The following is a 19029-nucleotide window of genomic DNA, read 5'->3' on the forward strand; positions in this document are numbered from 1 at the left end:
TAAATTAAAAATAACGTCTGAAAGCATTGAAATTAAATTATTTGCAGTAAATTTTATGTCAATTACTAACAAGTTATAAATTCTACAATCATATATTCATAAGATGTAACAGACACTAACAATTATTCTTCCCAATTGGCAAGCCCTATACAGAGAAACCGAAAATTATTGGTTATAAATAACTGTAGAAATGGCGTTCCGTCAGAGTAATATAAAATGTCCGTCTTACGGAGCACTTATATGCACTGGTAACATAATTAGGACAAGAAGTACCAAAGCAAAAAAAGTTTCTAAAATAAGATAAAATATTTGAGGTGCAATAGAAATCAATGGCTTAGTACCTTTTTTTTGCCACATAAAACTCAAAGCTAACAAAAGACAACTAGACAACAAAGAAATTTACTACATGTCAAGATATAAATATATAGAGTATATTTTGAGAAAAATGGGTCCACCTTAAGAAGTTTACAAGATATTTAATTAGTAAAACTAAAGTATTACTTTTTTTAAATGTGACGTCAATAGGATAACATTTTGTACGTCAAGCGCTTATGGCCACAATTTCTAAAGTAATATTAAACAGGCATTTTTATAGGAAATGGCAAAACCTAGTGTCGTTCCTGGCAATGTTATCAACTTGATTAATCCACGTGTGACAAGATCGACCCATCACACATATACAGATTAATAATATAATAATAAAGCCCATTTATTTCCAACAACCTTAAATAACATTTTCTCTTATAACTAAATAACTATGACTACACTATTATTGGAACCCCACGCTGGGTAAAGGCCCCCTCTAGCTTACTCCATAATTTTCTATTTTTGGCTTTTACTCTCCAATTTTTTCCTGCTACTAGTATTATTTCATCGATCCACCTATTCCTTGGATGACCTCTTTTTCTTTTTCCTGCATGTCCTTTGCATGTTGTGGTTTCTAAAGTCCATTTATTGTCTGTATATCTCGCTATATGCCCAGCCCAACGCCATTTTTGTGTGCGAGCATGATGAAGTATATATATATTAAGTTGGGTTTTGCTCTTATGTCTTTGCTTCTTATCTTTTGATTTTTTCTTATTTTTAATATACTTCTTTCCATCGCTTTCTGACAGTTTGTTAGTTTTGTTTTTAACTTGATTAATAATATATAATTATGAAAAATGTATAAAGCGCATTCAGAATTCATAATTTACTGTATTGTTTATTTATTTATCGTGTTGGTTTATATTAAAACTGTAGGTTTAAGTTACCGAAATGATTCTCTACCATCTATCGGCATAATATTTTCCTTACACCGTTATTGTGCCGATCCCTTTTACCATTTTTATAAGTAATTATTTACTTTTTCATATTCATGCTGCCTATCATAAATATAACTCGAGATTATAGAAATTGTATTTTGATCATATTTGATAAATAGAAAATAATATGAGGAGTTAATTTTTTTATATAAAAAACTACTTTCATCTAGTTTGCTTAATTATTAATTTGTTTGTAGTCACTAATAAATACTGCAAAGTATATCATACTTTGATTTACCCTCCGTGCTCGCCGTAATTTATTTAGTTTACGGATTAAATTTAACTAAAAATATGATGGATGCCAAGTTCATTAAATATTATATTATATAAATATTTAAAAACAATGCTGACAACTTTGATTTCTAAATGTTTATTATTATTGACATTGTTAAAATATATTTTCATAAAAATTTAATCAAATATTGAATAAAATCGCATATTTGACCGAAACCAAATTTATTTAGTCTTTGAATCGTACTTTTCATTGTTGCCATTACAAAAAACGTCAGTAGTATTTTAAAGCGCAACCAACGAAGAAAATCAATACCTAAACAGTGATGTATTCATTCGTCTTTTTAAAATGAGAACGTGACAAAACATTTCATATAAAACTCATCGAAGAAACTATTTTATTTAAAAAATATATCTATTGAAGCTTGATGCTCATTTTTTATTTATTTACATAGTGATGAAGATTCTCATAGTTACGGCGTGGTAGAACATTCTGCGTGTTTGATTATCGCCCTTTCCGCAAAATATTACTGTTAAAGGTTAGTACGTTTTTTAAATATACTTCTGTTTATTCTAACTTCGATCTAATCGCCTAAAATCTCTACAAAGTGTACTATCGACCTTCGCCATTGTCTGCAGCGTGCATGGTGCATTGCGTTTATGATAGGTACTTCAGTATAGGTATGTAGATACCTGCAGACTATAGATGCGATGTTAATTCTTTTATTTCACATTCGGTATTGAGTTGTAATAATTTAAAAATAATTTCAATACTGTTTGATTCAGTTCTTCAGTAACGAAATTGAAATATTGTACGACAATTGTGAGGAAAAAAATTATCCTTTACCTTAGGCTCTGCTTATGAAAGCTTATGCTGAACCTAACTTGATTTGAATAAGGTATTGGTGTTATATATTCGTGTCTTTTAAAATGTTCCTAAAATATTTTAAAAGAAACAGTGCAATGGTTTGTTCATTCAGCAAACTTTAAAATAGTATAAAATAGTTTTAGTGACAGTATTACAGTTACTGCAGTATATTAATTGTATTTATTTTTTTAATTTTAAAGGATTATGTAAACCAACATGATACTACATATACACATAATACTTTTCCTTTATTGTGCATTGCTTAAGTCAATTTCACAAAATATATAGATATATATATGTAATGCTACAACAAATCTTCAAACATTTAAAATTCATGCAGTTGTATATTAACAAATAAAATATTATTTAGTCTTGATAAACTGCATTTAAAAATGAACCTCAATTATGTTGTTATAGTTAGGACTAAACTTAAATAAATTGAATATCAAATTAAATTAAAATATACTGTGTATTCAGGTAAGTTTTTCTAAATACTTAAATTTGCATTATATAAGTAATGCCATTGAAAAGCTTAGTTTTAATGGAATACATATATATAAATTATAAATGTATAAGAATTATTGAGTCAGTTAGGATATTCTGTTCATATATTTCTAATTCAACATTTAACTGCTAATAAGAAATTGCTGAAGCTTTATATTTATGCATAAGATTTATATGAATGATGTTGAATAAATTAAGTTCCCATTGAAACCTATTAAAAAAATAATATTTATAATTATAATGTTTTTATCAACCACTAAATTTGCCTACTGTATATAAACTTTACTTGGCTGGTCATGTTATGCAAAACAGTTAAAACTTTATTTTTCTATGACTATAGTGGCATGACCATCTTGTAAAATGAATGACTGGTACTGAATTTATTTAATTTTATGTATGGATCTCTTTAGTTAATCAAATGATTGAATCATAATAAAAATGCTAATTTTAATTACTCTCAAAAATGTCTGTAAATGTATTATTTTTAAATAAAAACCACTCTTGTAGGTCAAATCTCTATTTACAAATCTGTTGTGAATATATTTATTATGAAATTAATTTAAAATATAGCTATGTCTTAACAGAACATAAAATTAAGTTGCAAAAATATTAGTATGGAATAGTTGTATATACAAAATATCTGTATTTGAAATTTAGTTTATCATATTTAAATTTATAAAAATAAGTTTACTTTAAATCATATTTTCTAACAACAAAACTATTATATAAACAATATCTTTTGATTTTACAACACCTATAAAATATACATTGCATTGTAATGGTGCAACATTATAATTTAGCTGTAATTATGATATTTTTTTAATATAGATTGTAATAAAGTAAAGGTGTTCAATGATAATGCTAATCTCTCTAACAACTTCGTGTAATTAATGCTTAATTTTAACAATTAAATAAATGCAGATATAAATTAGTAAAAAAAATCTACACTATTAGTATTTTAAACAGAAAGTCTTTGTTGATAGTAGAAAGCTTGTACAAGTCTCTCTGAATTGGTATCAATAACTAAACTAATTAGGTAGTTTAATTATATGTGATATAATAATTATTCATCATTGGTTGAAGTAAAACAGGGTTTGTAGGACTTTTATATAATGTCTTAGTTCCACATACTAACATTGGGAGAAATAATTCATATTTTGTGTGATTTAATATGGGTCTTCATGACCACTCACAATCTGGTAGACCACTTGCATGTCTGGATGTTTATATTTAATATAAAAAATATGTTAATCGTTTTTTTAGTTTTGCTCATAGAATAAAACAGACATTTATTTATTTGGTTTCAGGTTATTGTTGATTGAGGTAAAAAATATACATTATACAACACTAATTATAAGTTAAAATGGAAGAAATTAATGGCGAGCTTTATGGGGATGGCCTTGTTAGTCTTGGCGATGAAGGTTCTTTGGAAGCTTCTGATAATGGAAAACAAGAACAAAATTGTAAAATTTGCGAGTAAGTAATTTATTTCAATTCAAAGATTTTTACAGTAATAATATTATTATTATAAGAATTTAAAGATTATGTTGCTTAATTTATAACCAATAATATTAGTTTAAAAGACTTAATTATCAAAAAGTAGGCAAAATTATTTTACCAATTTCTATATATTTACTACTACTACTAAATACTACTTGATACTTAGTTTCCTAAAAATTCATTGAATTTTGATTGATTGGACTATTTAATATTCATTCAAGTTATTGTTTGATTTGGTGTTTGAATGAAATCTTTTTTTGTATTGCAGCAATAAACTATGCAGTCCTCGTGTATTGTCATGCCTTCATGTATTCTGTGAAGTATGCATTGACAAATTGATGGTAAACGAAGCTGGGGATTCTCTTAAATATGATTTAGCGGTCGAGTGCCCTTTGTGTAAACAAGAAACTAAGGTGGTAATTATATTTTTAAATAAAATTTATTTTACAATTAATTTTGCTATTATATTCATCATATATTTTTTATACACAGATGCCTGGAGGAGGAGCTGCATCACTTCCTTCAGACTACGTCCTCACTAATATCTTGGACGTTTCCTCCATGGATCAGTCGGTAGTTTGCACTTGCTGTAAGAGTAAAGAGCCAGCCGTTGCAAGATGTACTGATTGCTCTCATTTCTTATGTTCCAACTGCAACTCAGCCCATGAGTTCATGAGGTGCTTTGAAAACCATCGCGTTGTTCCATTCGACGCCTTACGATCATCCAAAGAAAAGACGGCTGTACATAAGCCGATTTTCTGCACTCGTCATGTAGGCGAAAGCCTCAAATTTTACTGTTGCGAGTGTGAGGTTGGGGCTTGCACAGAATGTCTAACAGTTGATCATAAAGTTGGAGAACATCGTTGTGAGCGCATTGTTGATGCGGAACCAAATCTCCGCGCTGAGCTTAGGAATTTTATTGTCGAAGCAAATGCTCGTGCAGTTTCTGCTGGGAGTGCATCTGCTAGACTCGATGATGCTTTAGGCGATTTGCAACGGCAAAGAGATGACGCTGAAAGCGTCATTAAAGAGGCTTATCATGCATACAAAGCAGCTCTCGAGAGACGTCGTGAGAAAGCTTTGGAAGAACTGGAGAGACTGCACAAAGAAAGAGAACTTAAAGTAATGGATTTGTTTGATCGCGTCGATAAAACTGTTCAACGTATAGATTGCGCATGCAAATTTGCTGCGAGACTTCTTCGTAGAGGTGATGGAACCGAAATCGTAATGTTGAAGAAAATTGTTGCATCTCAATTTGCACGTCTTTTGGAAGGTGCTCCTGAATTCGACGTCGACTATTCCGTGGAGTTTGTTACGAAATTGGAAAAATTCGATTCGATAGCCGAAGACACATTTGGAACATTCCGCACTGAAGCAACTAGAGCGGAAGAAAGAAAACGTGCTAGCGAATCTTCGGCTATAGTTTCAGTCGCATCCAATGCTCATTCACCGGCTGTGTCAGTGACAAATGCACCTGTTTTCGATGATTTTCCTTTGGGAAATGTTCGTCGGGTTACAGGTGTTAGCAACATGGTGGGTGTTCCAGGAGTTGGAGGTGTACCAGCTATAGGTGTACCGGGAGTGGGTGCGGTGCCAGGAGTAGGAGCCGTGGGAAACACCAACGTAATTCCCGGGGTAGTCAATGTTAATAGTGTACCCGGTGTTGGCGCTGTAACGGGTGTTGGTGGAGTTTCAGCGTTGCCATCGATGGTAGAATACAACTTGCAACAACTAGCGAGCATAGCTGAGAAGGAAGTTCCACCGCCACCTCATGCATCACCGGCTCCATCTTTTACTCTTGCCGAGCTGCTGGCTGGAGATCTTAACTCGCCTCAAGCCTACAATAACTTGCAAGCACTTGCTAAACTCGGATTGAATACTGGTAATTGACTAGACTTTAATTTGGTGTGATGGAATAAATTTAAAATGCAATGCTTATTATTGAATATTTTCAGAAGTCAACGGTTTTGGAGGAGTTGGTGGTGTTGGTGGCATCGGTGGAGTCGGTCCTCGTGGAGTGTCTCCTGGTAGACCTTTGCTGACTGCTGCCGAAGAGGCTGCGCTTGTTGCGCCGCCAGCGCCACTTGTCCGGGCCACTAAAGCTACTCCCATGCATATAAGATTCAAATTCGGTCAACTCGGCGGGGGCAAGGGCCAATTTAATTCACCACACGGATTTTGCCTAGGCAATGATGAAGACATCATTGTGGCTGATACTAATAACCATCGCATTACGGTATTTACTGTAGTTGATTAATTTTAATCATTCATGAATCAATCATGTTTTTTAAATAATAACATAAAAATGATACTAATAACTTATTTTTTTTTAAAGGTATTTGACAAATCTGGCAATCACAAGTTTAATTTTGGTGTGGCTGGCAAAGAAGAGGGTCAACTGTGGTATCCACGTAAAGTTGCCGTTGTACGAGCTACAGGAAAATTTGTGGTCTGCGATCGTGGAAACGAAAGATCACGAATGCAAATTTTCACCAAAAATGGACACTTCTTAAAGAAGATCGCTGTATGTTTTATATTAGATTACTCATTAAACTTATTATTTCATTTTTTTCTGTTTTGTTAAGGTACTTCAAGCATTTTTGACAATGATTTACGAATCGAAAAACTTGTACTTATATAATATTCTATTATGAAACATTATATGTCGATTATATTCTTACATAAAATTTTGCAATCATTATTATGCTTAAGTGTTTTCGTATAAAATGTAGTTTTGTTTCTAGGTGCGCTTCATCGATATTGTCGCTGGTTTGGCTGTCACAGCTGAAGGACTCATTGTTGCTGTCGACAGTGTGACTCCTACAGTTTTTATCTTATCTGAAGAGGGCGATCTCATGAGTTGGTTCGATTGTAGTGAATGCATGAGAGAGCCATCGGATATTGCCATCAGTGGTATGTTTAAAAAAAATTTTTGAGCAGCTTCTAATAAATGACAAACTAAATTACTTTCTTCTATTTTTATAATATAATATACTATTTTATCCACTGTGTGTTTTTTTATAATATAGAGAAATTACCGCAATACATTAACGTACAATAACCAAGGTTTCCTAAAATAAAATCTACATAATCATTTATTTTTTATTTAAAGACAAGACGGTGTCGGTCCGTCCGAATTACTATATTACCTTTATATTATAACCCAAGGTAATGAGTAAATGGAATACAAAGGCTTCAACAAGTTCCCTTAACAGGCAAGGAATTCTACGTGTGCGACTTCAAGGGGCACTGCGTCGTAGTGTTCGACGACGAGGGCCGGTTCCTGCGTCGCATCGGTTGCGAGAACGTGACCAACTTCCCGAACGGCATCGACGTGTCGGACGCGGGCGACGTGCTCATCGGCGACTCGCACGGCAACAAGTTCCACGTCGCCGTGTTCTCGCGAGAGGGCGTTCTCGTCACCGAGTTTGAATGCCCCTATGTCAAGGTTTGTTTTTGATTATCCTAGTCATTTGTATCGAAATAGGTTTCCCACTGATATTGTTTCAAACTTTAAACGAAAGTGATCACATTCTCAAATTGAGATTTTATTGATTAAAATCATATTTGGAATATTAATCAAACAAAAATAATTTATATTGACTACTAAAAAAAAACTGATTGTTATATGTCGAAATTGATAATTTGAAAGTGATTATTATGTAATTGTAGATTTTTTCGGTTCGATTTTTATTGGCATTTGTTAACTAGAGATAGTATTTTTAGTGCAGAAAATCGATTTTGTTTAATCTAGGATTAATATCTAACATTTGTCATTTGTTTTAAGGTTTCTCGCTGCTGTGGACTTAAGATTACATCTGAAGGTTATATCGTCACTCTGGCTAAGAATAATCACCACGTTCTAGTCCTCAACACCCTTTACATTGTCTGAGGAATAACTCAATGGCTGTAAGTCTGCTTACTACAAGATCTCACATTTATTCCTTATATTATTATATTTAATTGCTGATTTTACAAAGCTTAAATTTTTGCTAAAACAGTATTCGACTACTTACTTTGTTGTTTTGTGTTTTCCATTATAGTTAAATTTTATCCATTTGCGGTGATCTGTGGTAATCCTTTTTTTTCTATATATTTTTTTTTCCTTATGTTGTGGAATTTGAATTAAGGATTGAATAGATGTCACTGCCGATGGATATATATGATTCCCAAAGTACTAGACTCTTTCGTTTTTGGTTTAATTCATCTCACGTTTTTTATTATGGTTGCATTTAGTTGTTATTATTAACAAACGATCCAAAGTTTAGGCTAATATCTCTTTTTTTACATATGTTATGATCCAGTCAATATGCATGAAAGAAGAATAATTACTTTGATTGTAGAGTTCTCATATTTAGGAGAATTCGATATAATTCTTTATGAAACAAATGTTTTGGTTCCATTAGTAAGTAGACGTTCCATCGTTTATATGATTACTTTGTGTTGTGACCAAGAATATAGTAGAGCTCGGCTCACTATTGTTGTGCGATTTAAGTCTAACAAATGTATATTATAAACAATGTTTTTCACTGCCAAATATGATTGGTCTATGATCAAAACATAGCATATTTGCACTTCTGACCATTGACTGGAATTACGATTATGTTTCTAAATTTAGCAGCTGGTATGGTTCCTAGTTCGAGTGAAGTTAATAATACATGTCAATTAGGGGTCTGCGTGGGAGTGTCGCCTCATTATCTTTGCGTTACTCCATAACATATTCGATAATACATTTTGACTTCAGAGCTTACAGTATTGGCATTTTTATGATCTCTGCAGCCTGTATTCGAACAGATACGTCTAACGCACAATTGAGTTTATTGTTAACAAAATTTTATTATTATTATTATGACCAAAGGGGGCGACACTAAAATAACGTGCCATCTAGTTTAGGTTAATCGCGTATACAATATTATATATTGTCCGTTAAAATATATTTACCATTTACAGATTTCTTGTGTCTATACAAAACGTTTTTTCATGTACTCTTGTTTTAAGAGCCTATATTTGAAAATTTTCATGGGTAGGCTATTAATAATGATATATACGATTTGGTTAATTTCAATTTATCTGAAGCTAATTATATTGGGAAGCCATTGTTATTAAACATAAAATAATTTTGTACTGATAAAAATGAAAAAAATAATAATAATTACAAACTGTTTGTGTGGCATTTTCGTGCATATACGTCGCGATAAAAAATAATTAAAAATAATTAAGATAACTTATTACATTATATACCACGGGTGAAAAATGTCACAAATGAATAGTAATTTCCAGTTCATCTTATTTGATCGTTATATAATATTATTAAATAATAAAAAATATATACATGAATGTGCCATTATAAACAAATTTTATTTCTACAAAAATAATGCGTTTAAAATTCGTATACAGTTCGCCAAAGTATATATTTTTATAGCTATCCACATTTAATATTCAAAATTGAGATACATAAAATTTTTAGGTAGTAGACCAAAAAAAAAAATGTTAAAATTGTGGTTAGTAGTGTAATAATACATCAAACATATTCGTGTAAAATATTTCTTTGTTCATCTATTTTAAATGTCTGATGTATATTAAATATTAACACTGATAATAATATGGTTAAATGTATTGCAATCGTAATGACGCTATTTGAACAAAATTAAATTTGACCTGTCAAGGCTTTCGTCTTCCAAAGATTAGTAATTGTTTTATTATTATTTTTTACATATTTTAAATTAATGTTACGTTATATGTGGTAACGAGCTCACCATATAAGAAAACGAAAGTCTTTTATTTGATGTCATTATCGATTCGCAATACTTAACCTTAACCATGTTTATAATTGAAGTACTTAACCAGACCACCTAAATTTGTGTGTGATATTTTTACAAATTGTTATATAATTTGCTCTCTAATTTCATGGATCATTCAAATTAAAAGACACTAAAAGAATCGTCTTGAGTAATTCGAAATATGATTTTTGGATAATTTAAGTTCCTGTATTTCTTTTACATTATTAGAACGTTAAGAATCATTATTATTTTATTTTGTGTTAATTTTATATACAAAACCAATAAGGTGTATTGCTGAGCCATATTATTATCACTTATAAAAAAAAAAATTAGCAATTCACTAGTAATATAATATAATGTAAATTAATGTATGTACTTAATTAGAAATATTTGTTTAATTTGTTGTATATTGGAACAGTTCTAAAATACATTGCAACATTTAATGTGATATAAGCAATAATAGGGAGACATATGGAAACACAATAGAAGACTTCAACCGATCGAAAGAAGTGCGAGGGAACGCTGGTCTGACCCAGTGATAAGTTAATTTTGACGTTGAGTCTTGAATCCTCTATTATATTAGTGAGTAACTTTTGGGTTTTTTTTCTTATTGTTTTTAAGTTATTTGTTTCAGGATTTTTGTCCCGATAGTATTAGGGAAGTTTATTTTCTTTATTTTTTAAATTAGGTTATAAATGAGTCATTACCCTTCGTGGATGATAGGTGTGATTAATACTCTGATTTCGTCGTTTAACTGTTTCATTTTAATATATGTTCCGGGCCTATATTTATAGTATTTTTGGCCAGTGCGATGGGCCTTTAGAGTTACGAATTTTTACTGCCAAATTATTTTCTTACGATATTTGTGTATGCACATAGTAATTATTTTATTGTATAATATTGTAAAATTAGTTACTAATTGTTGCCAATTTTTTGTTTATAAATATTCAGGATTTTAATACTATTATAATGTTCAATTTTTATTTGTTGTCCATTAATCAAAATTATTGGGTGTTAGTGACGTAAAATTAACCGAAATAGAACTTATAAGCCCCAAAGGGAGCGTTTGACGCTATTAATAATATTGCTTAGGGTTGCATAAAATTATTAAAAAGTGGTGTGATAAGTTTTGGATAATTTTACAAATTATACTATTTTATGTGTGAATTTCAATATTAATAAATTTGAAGTTTTAATATATATGTGTAATTTTTGAAATGATTACATCGGCTTTATTATTTTTGGCCGTATGTTCGGAAGTATTATCATTTGTATAATTATTAATTTTACCCTAAACTTGAATTATTTTGATGATATATCGTTGACAATGTTTCCTTTTGTTCTTGCCATGTATCTTATGTAGGCGTCGGCGTAGAAGTTTATGTAGATGTTAGTATTTTTCAATTGATATACAAAGAGCAGTACGACGTTTGCCCTAGGATGGTGTTGTTAGTGTTTGTTAGAGGGCGCGGGCGAGGGCTTGTACTGGCTCCCCCGCAGGCTGTACATTCTTGCCGTAGCAAGTAAGCACTTAGTCATGGGGTAATGGCAGGTCAAATGGTATCTATTGTCCATTGACATTACTTGATAATAATTGTATCATTAGAGTACATTACAGTAGCCTTTCTCGGGAATCTTAAAAGTTACCTATATACACTTTAAAGCAATTTTTGGTAAATATATTTCTCTTGAATCTATATTCCCTATGTATCCAGCAATAAATAACTTCAGTAGATGTAGTTATTGCATTACGGGGCACTCGATTGAGGACACTTCGTCGGAGATGTCGCACCGCTATCGGCGGATGATGCAGTGCGATGCGGTGGGCACTTTGACGCAGTTAGGAGGTTTAGTGCTACGGAATGTAATATTGTAGGGTTCGCAGCGCACAAGGTGAGCTCTAATGTTACCCTCCCTATTGGAGGTGGGCGTATTGCCTATGTATGTGGCACCAAGCACAGCTCGATGGTTCCGGTGGAGTTGGCATATAACAGTACTCTCATCACTTATCGGACCGTATTAAAATGACTGTGGGTGGGGTTTGGCCAATTTTACTTTTTTTGTCATATAGTCTTCGGTCTGGTTAGGGCACAGAAAGCTGATCACCTGCTTGCCTGACAAGTATAGTGATCGAACGAATAGTTTAAATATTATTTGTAATATGTTATCGCTGTACGACACAGTAACTATGTATTTAAATTTACCGAAGGTAATAGTCATCAAAATATTTTCACTATAATATAAGATATATTTAGCATGTTTAATGTTTTTAGATTTCTTCACCCACCTTTAACACCACCGACTTATTTGGTCTCTCCACTTTTTTGAAAACCAACAATTAAGGTTGTGAGCTCTATTCCGATCGGAATTTATAAGCCACAGTGTGCTTGTGCAATAAATATCACAGTTTGGATCTAGGCTTTTAAATTATTATAGATTATATACATTGTTGAGCTGATTATAAAAATTTATTATACCTTTTAATATTGTTAAAGAATTCTAATTGCATTCCACATCTAGAGTGAACGAATTTGAGAAGACCATTTTCAATCTACATTATACAAGTTATTTTTTTTACAATTGTAGGATTATTAGCAGTTGCCAATGTTTTTTCCTTTAGTCAGTAAAAGTACAAATATTTTAATATACAATTCTTGGTATTTACGTATTGTAGTATCTTATTTTTTTAGTTCATTTGATTCATTAACTATAAGCATAATTTTTTCACTTAAACGGCCATTTAGATATTCTCATCACGCAAATTATTCAGTAAATAACAAAACATATCATAATGAATCTATTCGTAGCTCTCACAATACGCCACATGTAGACAAAAATGATTGTTTTACCTTTCATGGTGTGCTTAACATTGAAGTTTATAGGATGTGCACTAGAAATTGCAACATTTTTGAAAAGAATTACAGCACCAATGCACGCTGACTTTAGCTTGCTTACATTTGTCGTAATGTGAGAATGATTTTTTATGTTGTTCACATAAAATACGCAACATCCGTATTTTTGTTTCGGTTTAGATATAATATGTTAAAATGGCGTGTTTTTAAATTAGATTTAAGTATACGTTAGGTTTACCACTTTTTATTTTTCTTGTCATTTTATGTTTACAATTTAAATTTATTTAACTTGTGTTTGTGTGAAAGGTGCATGTTCCAAATGCATATTTTATTTTGATCCAAAGATTTCTAATAATGCTTATAATTTAATTAGTTATTTTAATTTTTTGATATGAAAATGACATTTGTGGAGTGTGCATTGGTATTTGATATTAGAATTTAAAGATTATTTCCGTAGAGTTGGTGCAGCTGAGCAAATGTCTATTATATTCTCAGAAGAATATATTGCTCAATAATTTTATTCTGTTAAAAGTATTTTAAATTTAGGAATAGTCCACATGGGGTATATAATCTAACAGACAATACCCTCCGTAAAGTTTGAAAAAATTGTAAAAGTTAAAGTTTTATTAGATGTAGTAGCCTTGAAAGCAGCTTGCCATGAGAGCAAGTTGTACGGGGCGCCTGCAGCATTGACGCATGGGACTCGTTTCTGAAAGCATTCTCTAAGCTGCTTACCCTATTTCTGACCTCATTAATCCTGCTCACACCGGTCCATAAGGTTCCTAAAGCGTCTATTGATACATCGATTGCATATTTTCCGTGTTCTCGATAAAGAAGCTTAGATTATGTGTTCAGTGCGTCTTGTGCGATGGTGTTGACTAAATTATTTTGCCCCACAGTCAACGAAAATATTGTTATTCATACAGGAGTCTTTGCTGCATTGTGCCTAGATCTTAGAAGTTAATAATATCGAGGTAGAGTTAATCTCAAATATTTTGGCTCTTTGAATATTCCATGATATTATTTTGTTTTTCATGAAAATGTATTTACATTATTATACATTCATACACTTAGTAATTATTGTATACATGAATATACATTGCGTAGTTGGTAACTTGATTTTATTGTAAAATTAAGATGCCCAACTAGTTTATATGTATGTCCACTACGTACGGGAGGAATTGATTGCGCTACATTGAAATCATCTTATTTGGCTCACCATATATTCGTGTGGACAAACGTAGTATTTGTTTTTTGACTAGTTGCACATCTTACTTTGACCAATTTATTCGCTACGACTTTTACGTGAGAATTTGGACTGTCGATGGAACTCGTTCAATTGCTAGAGTTCGAATTGTCACGTGATCTTTGTGGTTTCTTAATAATTAAGTTTATTATGTATCGTGAACTGTGGCCAGGATAACAACAGCACAGAGCAGTGTAATTCAGAGCCTGCCTAAAATATATTTTTGTCATGATTTTATTTAGGTATATACATGTTATTATTCACATATTACAGTTTTCTCAATATTAGCTTGTATTTTAATTAAGAAATAATCATATTTAACATTGCCAGGTGATCAGCAACCTGCACTTTAATATTTTTGGAAACTATTGAACTTAAATTGTACTGACTTTATAAATATATTTACTTCAATAAAGATTTTCCATGCCACTATGACACGTTTTGTTTATTTTTGTCCCGAGAACAACACAATCCTATATTAATAATACATATTATATATCATCAGCACTCGCCTGCAAAGTAACAATCTAATATTCGATTTTGAGCATACATCTGCAATTCAGCTGGTTTTACTGTTTTACTGTTTTCAGCGGTTATAAAAGAATATAATAATATTACATTACCTTTATACGCAAGGTAAGGCTCAGTTTTTCTCACACTTGTAATGTTTAAATGAATTGTTACAATAAAGGCGAATGGTGGGGACGCCTATGGAGAAAAAAATGCTTCAATGTAAACAAAGATTTTATTTCAATATATTTGTGTTGATAAAATAAGAAGCACTTTGTGCATTACATTAGTTTTGTATATAGAAATGTATATATCACATAAGGTAACTTAAAGCTATTTTTTGTAACATATTAGGAACTTTTATAAACACATTCCCCTGCGATCCAAGTAGATAGGACTTTCATCAATTTTGGATGTATAATAACAAAGTCTGCATCATGTCCAAAATTTAACTTTCCTTTTATATGATCAATACCTAGAGCTTTAGCTGGATGGAGAGATGCAGTTTCTAAAGCATATTCTAACGAGCAATCTGAAATTAAATAAATATTAATTGATCAATAATATTAGCCAGGTATTAAGCTCCAAATCTTCTCTAAGGGAGAATAGGCCTTAGCCCAAGCCGTGGGACAATTACAGGCAGTTGACATTGGGATGGCTTTTTACTTACAGCCTTGTAGAATAATCCGATGTTGAACCCTCAACGTATCGAAAATTATTTTTGATATTTGTTTTATTGACCCGAAGAATATTTTTTATAAAAAAATAGAGCTTCAGATATGGGGTGATTCTACTGAACTTACCTGTAGCTTCCTTCAAAGTTTTAACACATTCGTCTAGTGCGGTGGTGCTACCACAGAGAACTTTGGTACCAGTGATGTACGCACGACCATTTTCAACATTTACTGATTGCGGACCGATCCGGTAGTTACCGTCCGCCAAGCCTTGAGCTGCGACGGCGTCACTCACTAATATTAATCCTGAAAATTTTACTTCTATATTTGTTAATTGTAGATACGACATTTGATATAATACATAACCATCATAATTACTATTGAGATAGCGTTGTTAAAAACTTTTGTGTTCATAATAATTTCACATATTTTTAGGGATGCTGCCTTACTTAAATAACTGAAATTATATATCATGACATAATGTCCATGTGATAAAATATTAATTCGCAGCAATCACTGTACAAGTTTGTATTCGGAGTAGTAAGCAAAAATACTTTTCATTTTATTTTTATTTATTATTATTATATGATATTGTTTTTACTTTTATGTAATTTTAAGAAATATCAAATAAAACAGGCCAACCAATTAAGACTATGACATATGTGTGTACATTTTGTAATACGACGTTTAAAAAGATGTTCAGAATTTTCTATTTTAGGTTGCCTTTTCTCGTAAGTATTTATATAATTAAAGTATAGTTACGTATACACATTACCATCAGGATTAGTTCTACACGCTATTCTAAGGGCAGCAGGATGAGTGTGTATCCCATCAGATATTATTCCATAATAAACTTGTTTTTCCGTTGTTGATGCGAGTAATCCCACCAAGCCGGGATCACGATGGTGAAACTAATAGATAATAATTAAATACACTCAATGAATATACATAAAAATGCAATGGATTTCCAAAGCTTGATACACTACATATAAGAAATCATATTCAGAAATTTGTTAAAATATTCAGACAAACCAAACTCCAGAAGGCTATGGCAGCGGATGGAGAGAAGGGTCGCGAATGCGTCATGTAGGTTCAGAAATGTACAGCGTAGGAAGGACACGATAGTAAATTTACAGATTGATATATTTTCTTTCGCTAACACCTCTTACAAAGTACTTGTGCGGATTTCACGGTTATAGAACTTACATTCCGCAAGCTATATATAAAACGAACCTTTGAATAAAAAGTGTATCAAAGATTTTTTTAACCACATAAATTACATTGTATTAAAAAGAACAACAATTGTTTTAACCGGCATGAGTAGGTAAATAGCTATATTCATAATGGGTTCAGTTCAGTTCCAATATCAAGTTAATTAAAAGATAATTGACATTCTCTTTCGTTATATTATATGTACTCATAACGCTTCGAGTGAGTGCATTTGCATGAGTATTTTTATAGAGTTCACTTAAAATGGAATTATAAAATAAATGGAAATATACTTAGGCGTAATACGTAATAAACAAGTAAATACGACACATGAGATTTTATATATTTTGTTTCTCTAATACACTGGCTCACACACATAATTCTTAAGCAATAAATATCAGTTATACTTACAGGTAACATAGCATTAAAGAGGTGAGTAATTAAATTAGCACCACATTTAATGCCCTCCTCTCCTTGCGCGAGACTAGCAGATGAATGCCCAAGAGCAACTTTTATTCCAAGACTTGTTAATCCTTTGATTGCTTCTAATGCACCAGGTAATTCTGGTGCTAATGTTACAATTATAACATTATCGAGAGATCCATATACCTCATGAATTGATTCTAATCCCTTAAAAAAAGTCCTACACTTTAAACTCAGATGTAGGTAGATTGAAATGGCTTTGAAAGCAAGATCTGGTGCCGAAAGGTACCACTTTTTGATTTGTTTTTTTTTTTTTTTTAATTTTACTAAATGAGTCATGTAATGAACATGATATATTTGGTATGAGTATAGTGTAACTGCAAAGAAATTAATAGCTTTTTGTTCTAACAACATAAATAAGACATATACATTTTAATGTAATTAATATAAGTATTCTGAATAGTTACAAAAAGTAAAGTAATTTGTTAAGAAAATATAAAATGTGATCTACAAGAGTAACAAATATTGACATTATTTTATGCATAATTTCAATATTAAAAAGTTGTTGTGGTAGATTAAAAACATATTTATGTCACATGATAGTGGTTAAGTATCCTACATGTTGGTTCAATAAAACCAAAGTAGGTTATTGATAAATGTTTTCTGATAATAAATATTGCAAAATAAGCAATTATGGCTAATATGACCTCTTTATTTAAGTATTATTAATAATATGGTATAAAGTAATTGTTAAATTAAATATGTTACATATTAAAAAAGGCAAGGAGACCCTTAAACATTTTACATCTTACCTTTTCAGGGTTTTGAATATATTCATCCTTATGGGCACCTTTTTTGGCTAAGCTAATGAATGGGCCTTCAAGATGTACACCTAGAATACTTGCTCCAAGTTGACTTCCTTGATGTTTTTGTATTCTAGGCAGAATTTTCGAATATTTTTCCTTGTCTGAAGTGACCATTGTTGGGCAGAATGATGTCACACCATGGGCTAACAATGCTTTTGCTACTTTTTGGACACCTTCTTCAACATTTTCAGAGTCGTAAGAAAAGTCAACACCCCATCCACCTTAGCATAATACAAAAATCAAAATGTTTTTTTAATTCAGGTTTATTTAAATATTAAAAAAAGGTTTAATAAAAATGATTACATATATTTTTAGAGTGGCTGACTTTTTGTTATTGTTATTCTCATGAAAAAATATATAATGTTTATTTACGTACCATTGTTTTGAATGTCTATAAATCCGGGTGCAATAAGTGAATTTTCGCAATTCACCGTTACATCTGCTTCAACTTGTTCCACATAAAATACTTGTTCAGGGTTAACAATTTTTCCATCTCTTATCCATAAGTCTTCTTTTATTATTTTACTATTACGAAGAATGTAACAATTGTGAAACCTTGTAAGACCTGATTTCGCCTTCATTTTATAAAAATAATATAGTTTGCGTACAAATGAAAATATTCAAACAAAGAATACTAGTTCGGCAAGATTTCAAATGAACACTGCCAGTGCAAACAGCGAAACTGCGAATACGAACTTGATTCTCGAATCAGCTAAACTTATCGAAACAATAACATGAAAACATTATTGACTTTTAGCTGTCAAAATAAGTAGGTTATACACTTTTTGACATTCGATTACAATGTCGAAGTGACATTGACATAATTTTGTGTTGACTCTTGCGAATCATTATGCAATGAGTTTTAATATTTTCAATAATTAATCACGCGATTTGTTGTATATTTTGAATATTTAATGAAATTTAAAATTGTAATTTAAATAAATAAAAAAAAAGTTTTTTTTTTGTTTTCGTAACATTCCAGTATTCAGTAGTAGTTATTACGAAGTACATAAAGTAAGCATTGCCAGACAGTGCGGCAGGGCCATTTTAAAAGTCAGTTGA

General features: G+C 31.3%; 2 protein-coding genes across 4 annotated transcripts; one reads left to right on the forward strand and one right to left on the reverse strand.

Moving 5' to 3' along the window:
* Positions 1-1806: 1806 nt before the first annotated feature.
* On the forward strand, positions 1807-14720 carry LOC113397583 (brain tumor protein-like). 2 transcript variants are annotated; one of them, XM_026636001.2, is made up of 9 exons: positions 1807-2074; positions 4215-4383; positions 4676-4823; positions 4900-6289; positions 6363-6643; positions 6743-6931; positions 7152-7320; positions 7623-7855; positions 8195-14720. In XM_026636001.2, exons 2-9 carry the CDS (start codon positions 4271-4273, stop codon positions 8297-8299), a joined length of 2628 nt encoding a protein of 875 aa, XP_026491786.1. In that variant the 5' UTR covers positions 1807-2074; positions 4215-4270; the 3' UTR covers positions 8300-14720. The 2 variants fall into 2 exon arrangements, with proteins under 2 accessions (XP_026491786.1, XP_026491787.1); XM_026636002.2 differs by having other exon boundaries at positions 4676-4820.
* A 291-nt stretch (positions 14721-15011) lies between these two features.
* LOC113397279 (N-acetylglucosamine-6-phosphate deacetylase) lies at positions 15012-18733 on the reverse strand. 2 transcript variants are annotated; one of them, XM_026635562.2, is made up of 6 exons: positions 18344-18731; positions 17914-18188; positions 17090-17308; positions 16245-16380; positions 15599-15775; positions 15012-15327 (listed from the first exon to the last, which is right to left on the reverse strand). In XM_026635562.2, the coding sequence occupies exons 1-6, from the start codon at positions 18546-18548 to the stop codon at positions 15146-15148; spliced, it is 1194 nt and encodes a 397-aa protein (XP_026491347.1). In that variant the 5' UTR covers positions 18549-18731; the 3' UTR covers positions 15012-15145. The 2 variants fall into 2 exon arrangements, with proteins under 2 accessions (XP_026491347.1, XP_064074308.1); XM_064218238.1 differs by lacking the exon at positions 17090-17308 and having other exon boundaries at positions 18344-18733.
* Positions 18734-19029: the final 296 nt, after the last annotated feature.

Source organism: Vanessa tameamea, chromosome 3 (genome assembly GCF_037043105.1).
Source record: "Vanessa tameamea isolate UH-Manoa-2023 chromosome 3, ilVanTame1 primary haplotype, whole genome shotgun sequence".
In the NCBI taxonomy this organism is placed as follows: Eukaryota; Metazoa; Arthropoda; class Insecta; order Lepidoptera; family Nymphalidae; genus Vanessa; species Vanessa tameamea.